Raw genomic sequence first — 18,746 nt, forward strand, 5'->3', positions numbered from 1 at the left:
CCGGCCCCGCGCCTCAATGTGGCCCTTGTTCCGCATCGGCCCTGGGTGTCCCCGTTAACGTTTGCTCCGGGGCCAGGCTGTCCCCAGCAGGAGGAAGGGGACAAGCCGGGGGACACATAAGCCGCGCGTGTCACCCCCCTGCCTTGGAACCCCCGGCTCCGTCCCCAGCTCCCGGGATCGGGACCCCAAAACGCCATCACCCCCCCCCCCCCCCCGCCAGGGCTGGCCCTGCCAATGGCCACGTCCCCGGGAACACGAGCGGGGGACACGGTCACGCTTCCCGGTTATTTTGGGGAGGATAAATCAGGCAGGCGACAGGTGCGGGGCCGCGGCAGCCGCCGATGAGTGACGGCTCAAGGGCAGCGGCGTGGGCAACGTGCGGCTCCGGCGTCCCGGCTGTCCCCGGCTCCGGCGTCCCGGCTGTCCCCGGCTCCGGAGCCCCGGCTGTCCCCGGCTCCGGCGTCCCGGTTGTCCCCGGCTCCGGAGCCCCGGCTGTCCCCGGCTCCGGCTGTCCCCAGCTCTGGAGCCCCGGCTGTTCTTGTCTTTGGCATCCCGGCTGTCCCTGGCTCCGGTGCCCCAGCTGTCCCCAGATCCACCGACCCGGCTGTCCCCAGCTCTGGCATCCCGGCTCCGGCGCTCCAGCTGTCCCCGGCTCCATCGCCCCGGCTGTCTCAGCTCCAGTAGACTGTTTTTTTCCCCAGCTCCAACGTCCTGTTTTTATCCAGCCCAAGTGTTCCAGCTGCCTCCAGCTCCGACACCTACACTGTCCGAGCCCCGGCTGTCACCAGCTCCAGTCACCAGCTCCGGTCCCCAGCTCCGGCTGTCCCAGCTCCAGTGTCCTGTTTGTTCCCAGCTCCAGCCCTCCGCCTCTCCCCTTCCCCGGCGTTCTGGCTGTCCCCAGCTCCAGCATCCCCACTCTCCCCAGCTCTGCCATCCCGTTTTTCCCCACCTCCAGCGTCCCAGCTGTCCCCAGCCCCGTCGCTCTGTCCCCCCTTCCCAATCCCGCAATATTCACTAACGGGGAGTACACGCAACAAAGGTCCCGCTCAGTGGCTCTCGCTGTACGTACAAGTTTATATACAGAAAATGGCCAAAAAGAGGGAAACCCAGAAAAATATATATAAAGGGGAAGGGGCCGCGGTTGGGGGGGCCGGAGCCACCCCTCGCCCACGCCCCCCACTCTGTACAGGACCCGGCTGGCGCTATTTACATCAGGGGCATTTTTACAGGGGAAGGGGGCACCGCGCCGGCAATGCCCTCGGGGAAGACGGCACCGGGGCTGCTGTGGGGCTGTGCCCTGGGCCGTGAAGGCACATGGGGCACCCCCAAGGGCGCCCCCAAGAAGACTCAGGCATCTGAGGGGGGACCCAGATATCCTGGGAGTGATCCAGAGGGGATCCCAGGCATTCCTGGAGTGATGTAGGGGTGGTCCCAGGCATCCCAGGGGCCACCTAGGTGTGCCCAGGGGGTCCCAGGCATCCTGTGGATGACCTAGGGGGGGGTCCCAGGCATTCTGGGGGTGATTCAAGAGGGGTTCCAGGTGTTCTGGGGGTGATCCAGGGGTGTACATAGGGTCTTAGGGATGGCCCGGGGAGGTCCCAGGTGTCCCAGAGGTCATTCAGGAGTCCACAGGGAGGTCCTGGGCATCCCAGGACTGATCCAGGAGTGACCAGGGCCAGTTCCAGGCATCCTGGGAGTGACCCAGGGGTGACCAAGGCGGGGTCCCAAACATCCCACAGTTGATCTAGGGGTACACAGGAGATGTTCCAGGCATGCCAGGGGTGACCCAGGAGTGCCCAGGGGGTTCCCAGGCATCCTCGGACTGAACCAGGGTTGCCCAGGGCGGGTCCCAGATGTCCCCAGGCAGGTCAGGGGCTCGTGGCAGCCCCTTGCCCGGGACTCAGAAAGGCAGAGTGTCCATGAAAATCTTGTCAACGATGGGCGGTGGCGGCACCAAGTCCTCCAGCTTGAGGTAGAAGATGCGCTGGAGGCCCTGGGTGCAGAGGCTGCGCAGCTCCGGCAGCTTCCCCAGCAGCTTGGAGAGGCAGCTGGAGCGCCCGGGCTCGGCCCCTGCTGCTGCCACGTGGTCCTTGAGGCAGCCCACGATGCGGTTCTGCAGCTCCTCCACCCGCTTCGGCTCCTTCAGCCCATGCCGGTCTGGGGTTACACACAGCGTGTGGGACCGCGGCAACAGACACGAGGTGGGGATGGGGACAGCAGCCAGCCTGGAGCTGGGGGGGGTCTCACCTGTGATGATGACGAGGGCGGCAAGGCAGGAGAAGGAGGGGACGTCGACGCTCATGCGGTGCAGGCTCTGGGAGAACTCGAGGATGGCGTCGATCCACTCTCCGAAGCCGCGCACGCACTGCTGCCGGTGCAGCACCACCCCGTTGCAGAAGATGAGTTTCCCTTCCTCTGGCTTAGAGCTGCCAGCACAAATCCAGGCGTCACCCCTCGGCACATCTCGGGCTCCCCCTGCTCTGCGCTGCCCCAGGGCTCACCGGTATGCCAGACGCAGGATGAAGAGCTCCAGGAAGGCTGACTCCAGCAGAAGGTCCTGGTCCTCCTTGGGCAGCTCGGAGAATCCCTGGATCTTCTCGGCCCACTTGCGGATGACGTCCATGGAGCCGGTGAGCAGGTCATAGAACTGCTGCACGTCCACCGAGTCCTCCTTCTCAAACGGGCGCGGTGCTGACTCCTGGAACTGCGATGGGGATGGGTCAGGATTGGGATGGGGACGGGATCAGGATCTGTTGATGGGGATGGGTGAGAAACTGGGATGGGGATTGGGTCAGGATCCAACCCCAGCCCTGGCATGATCTTGGGGAGGGCATGGAGTGGCACTGGCCCTACCTTGGAGTAGTCGAGCTTGGTGGCACTGGGGATGGAGTCGATGTGTGCCCGCACCAGCGAGGTGATGAGGCTGACGGGGGACGCATCTGGCAGCTGTTTGGGCTTGGAGGGGAGACGGCCCCGCCGCCCTTTCAGGCTGTCGGTCCGGACCACTGTGGTTGGGACTTGCAGTGAGTGTGTCTGTCCTCAGTGCAGCCTGAAAGGCTGCAGAGTGGGGACTCCCCACTCCTGCTGGGTACCCCCCACCCAGGATGGGACCCTGGTACCTTCTTTGACCATGCCGACGGCCAGGCACTTCTGGAAGCGGCAGAACTGGCAGCGGTTCCTGCGCCGCTTGTCCACAGGGCAATCCTTGTTGGCCAGGCAGATGTACTTGGCATTCTTCTGCACTGTGCGCTGCGGGTGGGGAAGGAGCGGCTGAGCTCAGCCCGGGGCGCCGAGCTCCAAACAAAAGCCCTTCTGTCCTCCCCTGCCTCCCGCTCCAGCCCAGCATCCGGCTCCATGTCCGTGGGGAGGGCTCCATGACCGTGCTCCCTGCCCTGCCCCTCGCTGGGGCACCCCGCAGCATCCTCCTGCTGCTGCAAAGCATTGTGGGAACATCCCGGCAGCCCGTGTTGAGTTGGGGGTCCCCTTACCTTGAAGAAGCCCTTGCAGCCCTCGCAGGTGCGCACACCGTAGTGCTGGCAGGACGCGTTGTCCCCGCAGACGGCGCAGCGACCCTCGCCCGCCCCGGGGCTGCGCACCTTGGTGGGCGCCAGCGCCGGCCCCTCCAGCAGCGGGGAGGTGGGGGCCAGGGGCAGCCCCGCGAAACCCCTGGCAGGACCTTGGCTCGGGGGGAAGGCGTCCGTGTCTAGCAGCCGCGGGTCCACACAGGGTGCGGGGCCTGGCTGCCCCTTCAGGGTCACGGGGGACCCACCTGGGCTGGGGGCCGGGGGGCCGAAGGCAAAGAAGGGGGGCTGTGACCCCCCGCCCTTGGCTGGCTCTGCCCAGGGCTGCCCACCCTCGTAGTTCGGTAGCGGTGAGTACGCCCCGAAGGAGCCCTCCCAGCCTGGGGCCTGTGGAGGCTGGAAGCCTGGCGTGGCAGGCGAGGGGATGGAGCAGGGGCTCCCGTAGCAGTCCGAGCCACTGGAGGAGAGGGCCTCGTCCGGCTGCCCACCGAAGGCGCTGGGGTAGCAGCCGTAAACCTGGAAGTCCTCCAGCTTGAAGGCGGTGGCGGCGCTGGACTGGCCGCTTGCTGGCAGCTGGTAGAGGAAGGCGTCAAACTCGCCAGCGTAGCCCTCCATGAAGGTGCTGAAGCTGGGCAGGGCAGGGGCGGCCGCCAGATCGGCTCCAGCCACTTCCATGGGGAATCGGCCGCCTTCAGGGCTGAGCAGCTCGGCCGGGCAGCGCTCACAGGGGCCAGTGCCCGCGGTGCCGTACTGTGCCTGGATGCAGGGCATCTCTGTGGGGAGAGAGGGGTGTCAGCGGGGACCCCGATATCAGCCCTCCGTCATCCAGGCAGAGGATGGAAACAGGGTGGGAACCACGGAGATTCCCCTCGTGCTGGAACTGGACCCCCATAGCCACCGGCTGTCTGGTGGCGGCCACCACTATCCCTGGGAAAGGTCACGGCACAGCCAATGGGTACAAAGGACATTCCCCAAAACGCTGGCTTAGCAAAAGCCCCCGAAAGGGAAGGAGGGAGGAATGTGGCCAGCAGATTCCCAAGCCCTCGGGCTGGCTGAGGGAAAACAGAGTCAGGGCTGAACTAGGTTTTGAGGATGCCACTTCCCCCACAACTCCTTTTGGGGCTTTTCAGGAACATCAGTGCAGGCAGACCTCCAGGTGCAGGGGGAGAGGAGCCCACCCTCTGTCCCTGAAGCCCCCCAGGGCTGTGCATGGACCCGGTGAGACACAAGACAAGCGGAGTCCCATGTCCAGCTGAAAGCCAAGCCAGAAGTGATCCCAATGGCAAGCCGATAATGTAATTCATCTTGCAGACCTTTAAAGGTCACGCTGTGCTGGCCCCCAGCCGCGGTCCTGGCACGGCCCTGCTGCCAGAGCACCCGCCGGCCCCCGGATTCCCCCAGCCAAATCTGGGCAACTCTCGCGGGCACCAAGAAAGCCGACACCCGCCAGAAGCTGGGTTTAAAAATACCCAGCGTGGGTCCAGCTCTGGCACCCATGAGGTGGCACCAGCCCCCAGCCCACTGCTGGCGTCCCAGCGGAGTTTGTGCGTGTCCGGTTTGCGCGTGGGTTCAGAGGGGACGATGACCCCCCAGCTGCCTCCTGTCCCCAGATGAAGCCGAGAGGACCTGAGGCCGTGCTGGGGACACGGCCCCGGGGGACACTGTCTCTGCCAGTGGGAGTTTTCCTTGCCTACACGAAAACCCCGGCGGATGCAATGCCTCGACCCTTCCCGTGGTCCCGGTTATTTGAACGCTTTTGCTCTCACCCACTCACTGACAGCATTTGGGGTCCTCTCTGCCCTGTTTCCCCAGGGACTGGGCACAGATTCCCGCAGCAGCCTCCGCGCTGCCCACGGCTGGGCTCTATTTGCAGATTCCTCATTTGGGAGCGCAGGCAGCTGCCTGTGCCCAGCCCTGAGGCTGCTGCCTGCACGGGCGGGTGGCAGCCGCTGGCACCGGGCCCCGGGCCGCGGGCGGGCGAGAGCAGCCGGTGGCACTGGGGGTGGGCGACGCTGCCCACATCCCTGCCGGCACCTGCTGCCCGGTAATGCCGTGGCGGCTGCTGCCAGGCCTGCGTGGGCAGTGCGGGGTTTGCCTGCACATCCCTGTTTCCACTGCCAGGTCCTGATGCTGCCTGCACATCCCAGCTCGCAGCGCCGTAATCCCCGTGCTCCCCGCATGCTCCTGCCTGCCCAGCTGCTGCCCACTCCAGTTCCATGACCACTCTGCTCAGGGATCCCGGAGGGATGCCCGCTATGGGGTGACTCTGCCCCCCACAATCCCCAGAGACGGGGTGTTCCTGCACGTGCAGCTGGCCCCGGTCGGGGTGCCACGATGGGGGAAGCAGCCCCGATCCCCACAGTCCTAGTAGCGACTCCCGGTCCTGCACAGCTCCTCACAGAGGAGTGGGTGGTGTCGGGCTCTTCCCGGGACCCCCGGGGCCGGGATCTCTCGCTCTGCCAACTCCCGTCTGGTGCGCGAGCCCCGGCTCTTCCCGGTGCTACCGGGACTCCTGATCCAGTTCCTGCCGCTGCCACCGGGACGCCCGATCCCGTGCGCCTTCCAGCGCCACGCGGGACGCCCGACTCGGTTCCCCCTGGTGCCACCGGATACCCCCAAGAGGCAGTCCCGCACAGCGCACACCGCCCGGTCCCTTCCACCGGGATCCCCGACCATCGCCGGTGGCACCGGGAGTTTCTTCCACAGTGTCCTTCAGACACGCGAGCCCCGGCTCCACCCGGTGCCATCGGGACGCGCGACCCGGTTGCCCGTGCTGCTGCTGGGACACCCGACCACATACACCTTGCAGGACGCCCACGTACATGCGCCCTGAGCCCCCGGTGCCACCGGGATGCCCGACGCAGATTCCCCCGGTGCCACCTGACACGCCCGATCTGAATCCCTCCGGTGCCGCCCGGGACGATCGGTCCTGTTCCCCCTGGTGCCACCGGGACACCCGACCCCGTGCACCTCCCGGTGCGCGCAGCCCGCCCCCACTGCCAGCGGGACCCCCGCCCCCGGTGCCCCCCGCATCCCGGTGCCGCCCGTACCCGGCTGCCGGCGCGGCGGCGCTCCGGTTCCTGCTCCTGCCACCGCCGCTCCGCGGGCTCCGCCGGGCTCCGGCCCCGCCACTACTTTCTCTTAAGCGCTCGGTGACGCGCGGGGCGGCGCGGGGCCGGTGACGCACGGGGGGGGCGGCCCCGGCGGGGGCGCGGCCGTGACGCACGCGGGGTTCCATTGACGCACCCGCGGCCCCGGCTAAAAATACCCCCGCGGCCCCGGCTAAAAATAGCTCGGGCGCCCCTCGCTCCCCCACATATCCCCCCCGGGGCTCCGGGGGCCGCCAGCGGGGGGAGGGAGGCCCCGGTGTCAGGGGTATCCCCGGTGTCCCCAGGGCCGGTGCCCCTTCAGTATCCGCGGTGTCTCCTCGCTGCCGGTACCCCGGGGCTGGCATTCCCCGGTGCCTCCACCCCGGTGCTCTCTCGCTGCTGCTATTTCCGGTGTCCCCTCGTTGCTGGTACTCCGGTGCGCCCACCCTCCGTACCCCCTCGGTGCCGGCATCACTTAAGTCCCTGCCCCCGGTGCCCTCTCGGTGTCGGTATCCCCGGTGTCCCCTCGTTGACGGTACCCTGGTGCCCCCATTCTCGTTGCCCTCGGGGTGCCAGTATCTCCGGTACCGTTATCCCTGGAGCCCCCTCGGTGTCGGTATCTTCAGTGCCCCCATTCCCGGTGCCCCCCCGGTGCCGCTCTCCCCGGTGGTCTCCCCGTACCCCCGGTGCCGCTATGCCCGATGCCCATCTGAGCCGGTATCTCCGGTGCTCAGCGGCGCCAGTACCCCCGGTCTCCTCCTGCTCGGTGCCCGGGTGCGGGGGGAGTGACGCGGGGTCCCGCCTCCGCCCGGTCCCCCGGGGAGCCCCTGGCCGGGCCGATGGAAAGAGCGGCGGCTGCTGGCGGGCGCCGGCGCCGGGAACAGCGCCCGCGGGCTGGAAAGATGAGCTCAGCCCGTGCAGAGCCGGGCCGGGTCCGCGGGAGGCCGAAGGGTGAGCGGAAGGGACCCAGAACTTCCCAGTACCCTTCGGTGCCACGCCGGTACCCGCCCAATACCCTCCGGTACCATGCCGGTACCCTCCGGTACGGCTCCGGTACCTCCCGCGATGCCCCCGGTACCACCCCGTATCTTCCCAGCCGGTACCCTCCGGTACTACCCCAGTACTCCCTTGGTATCTTCCGGTACCGACCCGACACACTTCGGTACCAGGTCGGTACCCTCCCTTGCCGTACCCGCCGTTATCCGCCCCCGGGGACAAACCGGGGGTCCTGGGGGACCCGGCCCGCTGTGCCCGGGTTGGCAGCGCCCCCGGGGTGGGCGGCCCCTTTCGTTCTTCTCCATTAGTGCCCGCTGCAGCGGCAGAGCCCCGCGGTACCGTCCCACCGGGGGAATGGAGCCACCCTGAGGCCGGTGCCCCGGTGCCCCGGGAGCCGCAGCCGGCGCCGGGGGTGCTGCCGGGACCCCCGGTACCGGGACCTTGCCCGGCCTCACGAAACCCCGGGCCCCGTGAGGAGCGGCGGGGGCGGGGGCAGCCCGGCACCAGAGGGGCCCGGAGGGCTCACGGGGGTATCAGAGGTGGTGGCCCGGGGGCGGGCGCCGTCGCCGCCTCCTCCCGTTGCCCATTACCTCGCTGCGGCCCCGCTTCTCGCTGGCGCCCGCCCCCGACGGGGTTCCGTGACATCACACCTGCCCGCTGACGTCACACCTCGTCACTGACGTCTTGGGGATCCCGCGGCACCACCGGGGCCGCCCCCAAAGGGATCCCCCGGGCTCGGCAGGACCTGCCAGGGTCCCTGCAACACGCGACGAGCAGCACGGCCGGTGCCAGCCCGGGGATACGGCCGGGAGTCCTCGGGACAGGTCCGACAGCGGGGTCCCAGAGCTCTCGGGGGTCCCAAAGGCACCGGGGGTACGGAGCGTGGCGGCTGCAGCCCCCCGCATCCCTCGCTTGGTTGCGGCGCTACCGGAGGCAGGAGGGTGACACTGGCAGCCCCCGCACCCGGGATTAGCTGTACCCCGGGAGAGGCCGCGGGGACTGCGACAGCCCCGGGGGAGGAAACCCGAGCCCAGCCACCCTGGCAAGGCCACGGGGGTGCAGGGGGGACCCCTGTTCACACCAGCCCCGGGGATCCACCCCGACACCCGGGTGGGGACGCGGCGATACAGTGGCCACCAGCCAGCCCTTCCCGAGTCCCAGGGCGGGCGTTGGGGCTTGCAGGGTGCCCATGACCGGGCGGTGATTAGCCGGTGCCCACGGCCGGCGCTGGCTCCCTGCCCCGGGCCTATATTTATCGGTAATGACAGGCTGCTCCGGGGCGTTCCCGGTCCGTACCCCGCAGCCTTGGCCCCCCGGCCCTGCCCAGCTCAGCCGGTGCCACGCGTGACCCCGGTGTCCCACGGCCACCTGCCCATTTCCGGGCACACGCAGCCCCAGGTCGGGGCTATAAAAAGCTCAGCATGGGGTGGCAGCTGCGACGGGGGGACCCGCTGTGGCTTTGACAAGAACGGGGTGCTCCGACCCTGGCAGCACGCGGGAGGATGCCGGGAGCTGCCGGGGCTGTGGGAGCCAGACCATAAATGTCCAGCACGAAGCCGAGCTGGAACAGGGACAAGGTAGGAGAGTGTGGGGGAGCCAGCAGAGCCCCCCACCCTCCACTCCATGGCGCACACACCCGCAGCTTTGGGGTTCTCACCCCCAGGTCTCCGGAGAGCAGACACCCCTGGGATCCTGGGGTGGGGGAAGGGAAGGGGAGGGGGGAGAGCTGAGCCATGGGACACTCCAGGACCTGAGAGCTGGGGTCCCCAAACACACAACAGCCCAGCCAGGGGGGAAACCGAGACACGGAGCAGGGGGCTGGGGGCTCTCGGTGCCCCACGGAGCACCCGTGCAAGGGAATCGTCGTGCAAGGGAATCCCTGTACACGCAGCGGTGCTGCAGCAGCAGCTGGGGGGGCTTTGTGTCCCCCAGCTCCTCTGGATGCTGCTTCAGCGGCTCTGGGGGACACTGAGGCAGGGCGTGGGGGGACCCCCGTGCCCGTCCTGCGCGGGCACCCTGTCCCCCGCGGGCGGAAGGGCTCCGGGTGGGACCCGCTTCCCGCCGGCTACCGGAGGAAACGGGGCAGGAAGGGCCTGGCCGGGGCCCCGCAGCGCCGGGACGTGGCCTGCGGCACCGGGGGCTGCAGCAGGCGGGGGGACACGGGGAGCCCCCGGGAGCTCACTCACGTCCGAGGCGACATCAGTTGGTCACCCCATGGCCACCCTGCCCGGAGCCCAGCGGGGAGGCCCAAGGGGGCAGTGTGGGGGCTATGGGGGAGCTGTAGCCTGGTGGGGTCCCCCAGGGACCCGGCCCCCCCAGGCACCCCATCCTGGTGCCCACGGGGCTCCGTCCCCCCTCAGTCACAGCCACACATCGCTGCAAATCGTCTCTGTATTGGCGAGCACCGACGTGGTACAACAGCCCGGGAGGAGCAGGGGGTGGGACCCCCACAGCCCCCCTCACCTGGGGAATGGGGGGCTCCCCCGGCGCTCCCCTCCAGGGAGGAAGGCAGCCATTCCCGAGAGCAGCGACAGCTCCGTAAGCCGCCTCACGAGAGTCCTCATGTCTGTCCCTTGGTGTCACGTCCGTCCCTCAGTGTCACAATCCCCACGGCCCGGGGGGGGGGTGCCCAAATCGGGACCCCTGGGGCCAACCCAAACCTCCTTCCTGCAGCCCCCAGGGATGGGGACCGGGGGAATGAAGCTCCTCGCAATAAATAAGTGAATAGTCCTGGGGGGCCGGGGGCCGCCGGCTAGAGGTGACTCTCCTCCTCCTCCAGCGCCCGGTTCAGACCCGGGATGAACTTGAGCAGCCGCCGGCGGAAGCTGCTGTGTCGGCCCTTGCGGGGAGCGGCCGCTCCCTCCCCGGGGTCCCCGGCCCGGGCCCAAAGCCTCCCCGCAGCCCCCGGGCCCCCTGCACACTTGAGGCTGGCGCTGCGGGCCAGGGCAGGTCGGGGGCGCGGTGGGGGGGGCGCAGGACCCCCGCTGTCCTCATCCTTGTCCTTGTTCCCATCCTTGTCCCCATCCAAGGAGCTGGAGGAGGCGAAGACGCAGGTCTGGTACAGGGAGTCATCGCTGCCGCTGGCACGGGAGGAGCCCCCCGGCAGTCCCTCCCCCTGCAGGCACCAGCGGATGGACTCCAGCGTGTCGTAGATGCTGGGGTCCTTGGCCACCACACCTGGTGGGAGACACGGGGGTGTCAGGGGGGCCGGGCAGTGCCCCAAAGCCCTCCTGCCAGCCCCCGGCCCCCACTCACCCCGCACCAGCCGCTGCTCCTGCACCATCAGCGAGCGAAACTCCCCCCACTTCTCGTAGAGGGTTTGCTGCGGGGAGGGTGAGGGGGTGAGGACTCTGGTGGAGGGGGTCCCCAACCCGCCGTGACCCCTGCCAGTCCCTGCTCACCTTCAGGTACTGCAGCCGGGCCTCCAGCTCGGCCCTCCGGATGGACGTCCCATAGAGCGTGTCGAGCCTGTGGGTCAGCAGCTGTCAGCAGGGGGGGGCTGCATCCACCCAGGCCCCCCCTGCGCCCCCCAGCTCACCGGAGTACATTGCCTGAGCTCTTGATGATCTCCACGATCTCGCGGTGCCGGATGCCCTCCACGTTCAGCCCGTTCACCCCCGTGATTGTGTCCCCTAGAGCACGGGGGGAACACGGGTTCAGGGACGCTGGTCCCCACTGCCAGGGTCCCCCCGGCTCTCCCAGGATGTGCTCACCAGCCTTGAGCCCTGCGGCCTCGGCCGGGCTCCCGCCGTGCACGCGGCACACGAAGGTGAACATCTCCACGCTGTTCCTGTCCTGGTGGTGCAGCCCGTAGGTCTGGAATGGGGGTCCAGTGAGGGGCATGGGGACACCCCGACCCCCAGGGACCCCCCAGCAGCAGCCACGGGGCAGCAATTGCGGTGTTTAATCGCTCTGGGGTGATACGGGGCAGCACTCCGGCCGCCGGGAGGGGGGTCTTACCCTGATGGCTGCACCCCAGTGTGCCCCCCCGGCTGCCCCCACTGGCACAGCCGGGGGAGGTTCAGTAACACGGCCCCGCTAAAAATAACCCTGAGCTCAGAAACAACTTAAAAATACCCTCGATGCAAAGCAAGGTGCGGGTTGGAAGGGTGGGGAGCAGGGTATGGCGTGGCCGGGCATGGCCGGGCTCGGATCGGCTCAACACCCACCTGGATCTCGAAGCCGAAAGACTCCTCTGCCTTCTTCTCTAGCGTCACCACCCTCCTGGGGACACAGGGATCAGGGACAAGGCAGAGCCCCTGGCACACCCAAACCCCCCCGTGCAAACTTTGGGCTCTTCTCAAAATGCGCCTTTGGGGTCCCCAAGGACAGGACACCTCTCCCTAAAACGGGATTCCCCCCCTGGTCCGCAGGGATGGAACCCCCCCCAGTTTGCCTTGGCCAGAGTTCTGTCACTTATCCTGTGGGTGCCAGGCAGGATCCCCACAGGGTCTGGGGTGTCTGAGCCCACCAGGCAGCTGTGACCCCATCGCTGCTCTCACCTGCCGCAGGTTTCCCCATAAAACCCCCCTCATTCCCAGCCCTCCTGGGGCCTCCAGTGTGGAACAATGTCCCAGGGCCAAGCTCCAACCCCCTGGGACAGGGACCCCAACCCCACTCCTGTGTCCCCTGTCCCTACCTGTGCTCCTCCGGGGACTGGCTCGGGGATGCCCACTTGAACCCTGCGTCCTGCGGCAAAGGAAGAGCCATCAGCGGGGAACGCCCGAGGGGACATCCCCCCCCTCCTCCAGGGACAGCCAAAACAGGGTGTCCCACCAGGACAGCACCAAACCCTGGGGGAGCACCGTGCCAAGGCGGCACCGAACCAGCACCCGGGTGCCCCCCGGCCGGCTGGGCATAACGGGGCTTTGATCGGTGCTCAAAGGCACCCTCAGAGCTGCCCTGCGCTCGCCCCATGCTTTGACGTCAACTGCGCCGCACCCACCCCACGCCACGCTCGGAGGGGCCCCGGCACAGAGAGGCCCTGTTGTGGTCACAAAGTCGGGTTTTTTCATGCAAAATCCACCCCCCCCCGGCCCAGACAATGTCCCCGTTGTGGCAGGCGCAGAGGCGTGGGCGGGTGGAGGGACTGGCCGGGCAAGACAGGACCCTCACCGCAGGGCAGGAGGTGACAGGGCTGTCCCCAAATGCCCCTCTGTGGCTGCTGGGCTCCCAGTGCAGGCAGTGACACCATAAGCTGCCCTTTGAGAGCGGCACATGGCACGTCTTGGTGGCAGCCGGGTGCCGGCGGTTCCCTCTGTGCTCTGCCACACGGGTGTCACCAGCCCCGCGGGTGTCACCAGATAGTGACCGACCATCCCAAACACATCCATGGGTGCAGAACAACCAGAATTGGGTGTGTTCACCATAGGGAAAGTTGCTGCCTGTCACGTTGGGCCCCACGTCACCACAGCGACGGGAAGGAGACGTGGGAATGTCCTGGACCCCTCAGGGACATGTCTTGTGGTGGCCTTGGCCGGTGAGTGGGAGCTGGGCCACCATGCATATCTGGGCTGTGGCAGTGCAGCCGTGAGGCCACTTCTGCTCCGGATGTCGGCTCTGCTCTCGCTTCCCCACAACACTCAGGAAGCACCACGGGGCCGGGGGGAGCGCCAGGGCGGTGTCAGTCCCAGCGCCACCACAGAGGGGCTTTCCTAGGGGCCCCGTGTTCCACCAAACCAGACCCGGGGTACCCTGTGACCTGTCCCCTTGCCCTTCTCACAGGACACAGTCCCGGGGGGCCGTGGGGTCACCCCTGTCCCAGTGACAGAGCCACGTACACTGGGGTGGGGGTCTGGCCCTGCGCCCTGAAAGCTGCAGGGCAGGACATGGAGAGGGATCAGGACAGGACGCGGGGCCTGGAGGGACACTGGGAAGGGGCAAGGGAAGACACCTGAGAGAACGTGGGGAGGGACCTGAACAGGACGTGGGGCTTGGGGGAAAAGCCAGGGTGGGGGTACAGGGGTAATACCGGGGCACGACGTGGGGAGGATCCGGGACAGGATGTGACGCCTGGGGGGGACAATATGGAGCGCGACGGGGACACTGGGAAGATGCTGCGGCAGGATGGGACAGGGTGAGGAGATGCTGGGGCAGGACAAGAGGCTGGGGGCGGTCACCGGGGCAGGATCGGGACACCGGGGCGGGATGGGGACACGACGAAAGCTTAGGCGGGCCCCCGGGGCAGTACAGGGAGACCTCGGGGCGGGACAAGAGCTCAGGAGAAGACGGCGGAGCAGCCCCGCAGGGCGCAGGGACCAGCGGCTGGGCGCGATGGGGACACGGCGCAGCCCCGCTCCCCCCGCGGCGCCGGTTCCCCCTCCGGCCCTGGCGCACAACCGGGGGGCACTGGGGCGGCTCCCCCGTTCCCCCCGCAACCCTACCTTGCGTACGCGGGGCAGGGTCCCGCCGGCCGCCGCCAGCGCCCGGTAGAGCTCGGCGGGGCCGGGGCTCTCCGGGGCCACCGCCGGTGCCTCATCGTCCTTCGGCCGGAGCCGCCGCCGCCGCCGCCGCCGCCGCAGGGTCATGGCCGGGCCGGGCGGTCCCGTGCGCCGCTATATGGACCCTGGGGGCGGGGACACCGCGGGACGCGCCCCTTTTGGCCCCAAACCGCACCCACTTGGGCGTTAAACCACGGTGGATTTGTGGCTTGGCCACGCCCCGTGCCGGGGAGCCTGTGCCGTGTCCGGCGTGTGGCCGGCACCGCTCCGGCCCCGGGCCCTGAGTAGGGACCACGTGGAGGTCCAGTGAGGGGCCCAGTGTGAGGGTCCTGCTCGGGGACCCCATGGAGGTCCAGCGTGGGGTCCAGCGCGGGGGTCCGTTGGGTGGGGTCCAGCAGGACGGTCCTATGCAGGGTCCTGCTTAGGGGTCCCGGGGGATCCAGGGGGAAGGTTCTGCCTGGGGTCCTGCTCGGTGACCCTGTGGGGGTCCAGCAGGGGGGTTCAGCGTAGGGTCCTGCTCAGGGACCTCGTGGGGTCCGGCGTGGGGGTCCAGTGGGAGGGCCCTTCATGAGGTTCTGCACAGGGATCCCATGGGAGTCCAGCGCGGGGGTCTGGTGGGAGGGTCCTGCGTGGGCGCATCCTCAGGGACACCACGGGGTTCAGCGTGGAGGTCTGGGTGCTTCTGTGGGGCAGTAGGAACCTGGGGGAGGTGGTATTCTGGAGGTGCAGGGCAGGATGCTGCTGGGGATGTCACGGGAGGCACTGTGGGGTGCCAAGGAGGGTTCCCGGGGATCACCTCAGGGATGATTTGGGGAGAAACCCGTGGGTTTCCGGGAGCAGAAGCAATGCGGGGCTCTGCTGCTCCCCGACAGCTGCCACCACGTCATCCCCAGGCCACCAGCCGCCGCCAAAGCCGCATTTGGGAGTTAATGGGAGGCAGGAGCTGGGGCAGCGGTGGTCACAGCCCCCGGCCCGGCTCCCAGCGGGGGCGGCCGGAGGGATTTAAACTGTGGCTGCACGATCTGTGCCGGCGCTGAGCTGGGACACGGAGGGAAGAACAATTCCCGGAGGCAGCCGCGGTGTCTGCTGCGGACACGTCGCGCGGCTCCGGCAGCTCCTCGCTGCGCCCCGGCGGGAGGCAACGGGAATTTTCCAGCTGGAGTTGAGAGCTTTGCCCAAATGTTTGTTTAAAATTTGCCAAAAAAAATGAAGATTGTAACAATCCCGCTGGCGTTCCACCCAAACCTCCCGCCCACAGCCTGGCCTGGGGTTACCAGGGAGGCAAGTTTGCTCCAGGAGCAGAACTGCTCCGGGTTGGAAGTGCTGGGGAAAGGATGGGATTGAGCCCAGCTCCGATGCTGAGGCACCAAACCACTGGGAATGAAGAGGAACACCCCATCTTGTTCCCAAAATCTGGTAATGACTTGGCTCCTCGGCTGAAGCCATCCTAGACTGTTTTCTCATCCCATTTCCTAGAGGAGCAGACAGATTTTGCTTTAAAATCCCTCATACTCTCATCTCACTGCTGCCCACGTTTCCAGGATGGGGCTGGATTTTCCTGGGGACTGCAGCAGGAGCTCCAGACAAAGCTGGGAATGAGGAAGGACAAGCCCAGATGGTGCCTCCCCCTCCCCACCTTGTCTGAGCCCGGGGGGACCCCAGGCCTCGGCAGATTTTCTCCCTGATCCGCTCACAACAGGCTCGTTTGCAGGAGGCTCTAACCGAGGAATTAGCAGGGGCAGTTCCCGCAGCACCATTTGCCCTCGGAGCAAACAGGATTTCACAGGAGCACAGGGCAGTTTGCTGTGGGATTTATCCTTCCTTGGAGCCACGGGTCCGTGTGGAGGCTCGGGGATGCTCCAGGGAGATGCCCACTGTACCCACCACATCCCCAGGGACGCTCTGAGAGGATCTCCAGGGTATTCTCCGTAACCCCTCCTGCTCTGTGCCTGTCTCCAGAGCTGCTCATCGCTGCTTCTGAATCCCACCTGCCACCTCTTTGTCTCACCTGCACTATGCTGGCGCTTGGTGGCTGTTGGAAGCTGCATCTCCACTAAAAATGGGAATATTCAACATTAAAATGTTTTGACCAAGAGTCCTAAAGAGATTATTTTAGCTGTGAGGGACCAGCTCCCCCCCACCCCAGATCCCTCTGTGGGGGACTGAGCTGTGCCCTGCACTTCCCACCCCTCACAGTGAACTGAGACTGCAACAACTCACATGAATAAAACAAACTTTTAATAATGTACAGCAGAAATCGACAGCCTGGTTTTATATTAAACAAAAGATTTCCTATCTTACACCGTATGTACATTTGCATACTGAAGAGGTAAAGTGGCTAAGTGGCTATTTTCTTACAGTCCTTTGCTAAGAAAATGTACAAAACCAAACAAACCAAAGGGGCAGAGAAGTACCAAGAGTTCTGTCCTGCAGCCACGTACTGCTGATGGACCCCCTCCTTGTCCTGCACCGGGCTCCCCTCGGAACTGCCTGGAATGCTGCTTTTTCCCAGAGCTGCTGCAATTTTTGGAGCCAGGCAGCAATTCCCATGTGCTCCGTCAGCTCGGCAAGCACTGGCACCCCCGGGCACCAGTTTGCATGAAAGTGCTGTGTAAATGCTACATGGTCAGCGTTCCTGCCTCGGATCCTGCTTGGTTTTCCCCATCTCTCCCGAAACAAAGCTTTTCCTAAAATCCTGCTCGTGGGGATGTTGCCCTTCCCTCATCCCTTCTCACCCGCTCGCCGGCCGCTGTTTGGTTTAGTGCTGAGGCAGGTGCATGTGTGGCTACAGTTGGAGGGGGTGAGTCAGTGCAAGTTCGGAGCCGACGGCATCCTTGGGTGCCGGCCTGCAGCCACTGGGATGGAGACCCAACGGAGAGCCTGCAGTACCTACAGCTGGGTGATGTCCCTTCCTGGCCTGCCCGTCCTTCCCCCCGCTCCCAGGGCATCCCTGGCACCTGTTCCAGTGGCCTGGGAGTCCTCAGGGCTTGCCAGTGCCCGCCACCCCCTCGGCCTCTCAAGGCAGGTTTAAGGGACACACGTGCCTGGAGACCGGTGGGAATCTGTGGCTGAGATGTGACTCAGGACAAACCGGGGGGGGACAGGGGACCCCCATCCCGCTCTGCGAGCCGGCGCTCCCACGGCAGATCCGCGCCGCCAAAAACTCCTTGGGGGATGCAAAACGGCCCCTAACATGATTCAAAAACCACACTCCTCACTTTATACAAGATCATGGACACACGGGGAATTGGGGGGAGAGGGACACATGGACAGGGACACAGACAGCAAGAACAGAGGGATTGAAATAAAGACTTAACCCTGGCGGCCGGAGCAGAGATGAAACTTCACCTTAGAGAGCAGGAGCAAGGTCAGAGTAGAAACAGTTCCAGTGTAAATCGAGCTGTGCATTTGGTTTTTTTTCTTTTTTTTTTTTTTGCAGTGATTTCTTTACAAACCAACAGGTCAAGAGGTAATAATTAGAGATTGTTTTTCTGCTCTTAGAAAGAATTAACAATATTCAAAAAAGTTAAAATCCAGACCCTCCCAGAAAACAATAATAATAATAATAATAATAATAATTTAAAAAAAATAATAATCAAAACCACTCCAGTTAAAAGTTATGGCTTCAGAGTTCTCTGCTGCAGACACTGACCTGACTTCCACACCACGGCTCTTCCTGACTGCCAAAGTCATCACGGCAGCCACAGCCCTGACTTCCATGTTTGCTGTAGTCACCCCACCTCTCCCTCACCTGGATTCAGCACTGAATCAAAAGAAAACCCATGCAGATCCCCCCACCCCACACTGAGACACAGCCACTTCCACATTAGGAGATATTTATACACTTATATTAAAATGATGGATGTTGATTTCCCAACCCACACCTGCAGTCAGATCCTGCCCAGCACCTCTGCGAGGTGCAGAGCACCCCCAGCACCCACATCACAGAGTCACAGAATGAACTAGGTTGGAAAAGACCTTTGAGAGCATCAAGTCCAACCTATGCCCCAACCTAACACCTCCTCATCAACTAAACCACGGCACCAAGTGCCACATCCAGGCTTTTCTCAAACACGTCCAGGGACGGTGACTCCACCCCTCCCTGGGCAGACGATTCCAGTGCCCAATCACTCTTCCAGTGAGGAATTTTTTCCTGACGTCCAACCTGAACTTCCCCTGGCGCAGCTCAAGGCTGTGTCCTCTCGTTCTGTCAGTGGTTGCCTGGGAGCAGAGCCCGACCCTCCTCTGGCTACAGCCACCTTTCAGGGAGTTGCAGAGAGTGATGAGGCCTCCCCTGAGCCTCCTTTCCCCAGACTAAACAGCCCCAGCTCCCTCAGTCGCTCCTCACAGGGCTTGTGTTCCAAGCCCCTCACCAGCCCTGTCACCCTCCTCTGGACACGTTCGAGCGTCTCCACGTCCTTCCTGAACTGAGGGGCCCAGAACTGGGCACAGCACTCGAGGTGTGGCCTCACCAGTGCCGAGTACAGGGGAAGAAGGACTTCCCTGGTCCTGCTGGCCACACTATTCCTGATCCAGGCCAGGAGCCGTTGGCCTTCTTGGCCACCTGGGCTCACTGCTGGCTCATGTCCAGCCTGCTGTCGACCAGTACCCCCAGTTCCCTCTCTGCCTGGCCGCTGTCCAGCCACTCTGTACCCAGCCTGTAGTGCTGCATCATCAGGCCCCCAGAGATCTGCCTGGGT

At 65.6% G+C, this 18,746-nt stretch overlaps 2 protein-coding genes across 4 annotated transcripts; both read right to left on the minus strand.

Annotated features, from left to right (window-relative positions):
- Nucleotides 1–1,054: 1,054 nt before the first annotated feature.
- Nucleotides 1,055–6,681, minus strand: NR4A1 (nuclear receptor subfamily 4 group A member 1). Of its 2 annotated transcripts, XM_032093901.1 has the most exons (7): nt 6,572–6,680; nt 3,489–4,294; nt 3,120–3,249; nt 2,854–3,005; nt 2,502–2,704; nt 2,248–2,426; nt 1,055–2,157 (listed from the first exon to the last, which is right to left on the minus strand). In XM_032093901.1, exons 2-7 carry the CDS (start codon nt 4,290–4,292, stop codon nt 1,901–1,903), a joined length of 1,725 nt encoding a protein of 574 aa, XP_031949792.1. In that variant the 5' UTR covers nt 4,293–4,294; nt 6,572–6,680; the 3' UTR covers nt 1,055–1,900. The 2 variants fall into 2 exon arrangements, with proteins under 2 accessions (XP_031949792.1, XP_031949791.1); XM_032093900.1 differs by having other exon boundaries at nt 1,055–2,426; nt 6,572–6,681.
- Nucleotides 6,682–9,979: 3,298 nt separating this feature from the next.
- GRASP (general receptor for phosphoinositides 1 associated scaffold protein) lies at nt 9,980–14,148 on the minus strand. 2 transcript variants are annotated; one of them, XM_032093959.1, is made up of 8 exons: nt 13,990–14,148; nt 12,246–12,295; nt 11,776–11,830; nt 11,320–11,422; nt 11,145–11,238; nt 11,008–11,074; nt 10,862–10,928; nt 9,980–10,783 (listed from the first exon to the last, which is right to left on the minus strand). In XM_032093959.1, exons 1-8 carry the CDS (start codon nt 14,131–14,133, stop codon nt 10,359–10,361), a joined length of 1,005 nt encoding a protein of 334 aa, XP_031949850.1. In that variant the 5' UTR covers nt 14,134–14,148; the 3' UTR covers nt 9,980–10,358. The 2 variants fall into 2 exon arrangements, with proteins under 2 accessions (XP_031949850.1, XP_031949854.1); XM_032093963.1 differs by lacking the exon at nt 10,862–10,928.
- Between the last annotated feature and the right edge of the window lie 4,598 nt (nt 14,149–18,746).

Source organism: Corvus moneduloides, chromosome 30, assembly GCF_009650955.1.
Source record: "Corvus moneduloides isolate bCorMon1 chromosome 30, bCorMon1.pri, whole genome shotgun sequence".
NCBI lineage: Eukaryota > Metazoa > Chordata > Aves > Passeriformes > Corvidae > Corvus > Corvus moneduloides.

Excerpts from the sequence above, each read along its gene's own strand:
- NR4A1 (XM_032093900.1), bottom strand. The coding sequence starts at position 4,292 with ATGCCCTGCATCCAGGCACAGTACGGCACCGCGGGCACTGGCCCCTGT. Across the intron at positions 2,705-2,853 it reads CCAAGCTCGACTACTCCAAG|TTCCAGGAGTCAGCACCGCG; the intron begins GTAGGGCCAGTG and ends TCCCCATCGCAG. Across the intron at positions 2,427-2,501 it reads ATCCTGCGTCTGGCATACCG|CTCTAAGCCAGAGGAAGGGA; the intron begins GTGAGCCCTGGG and ends TTGTGCTGGCAG.
- GRASP (XM_032093959.1), bottom strand. The coding sequence starts at position 14,133 with ATGACCCTGCGGCGGCGGCGGCGGCGGCGGCGGCTCCGGCCGAAGGAC. Across the intron at positions 11,423-11,775 it reads CTTTCGGCTTCGAGATCCAG|ACCTACGGGCTGCACCACCA; the intron begins GTGGGTGTTGAG and ends CCCCCATTCCAG. Across the intron at positions 10,929-11,007 it reads CCCGGCTGCAGTACCTGAAG|CAAACCCTCTACGAGAAGTG; the intron begins GTGAGCAGGGAC and ends CCCTCCCCGCAG.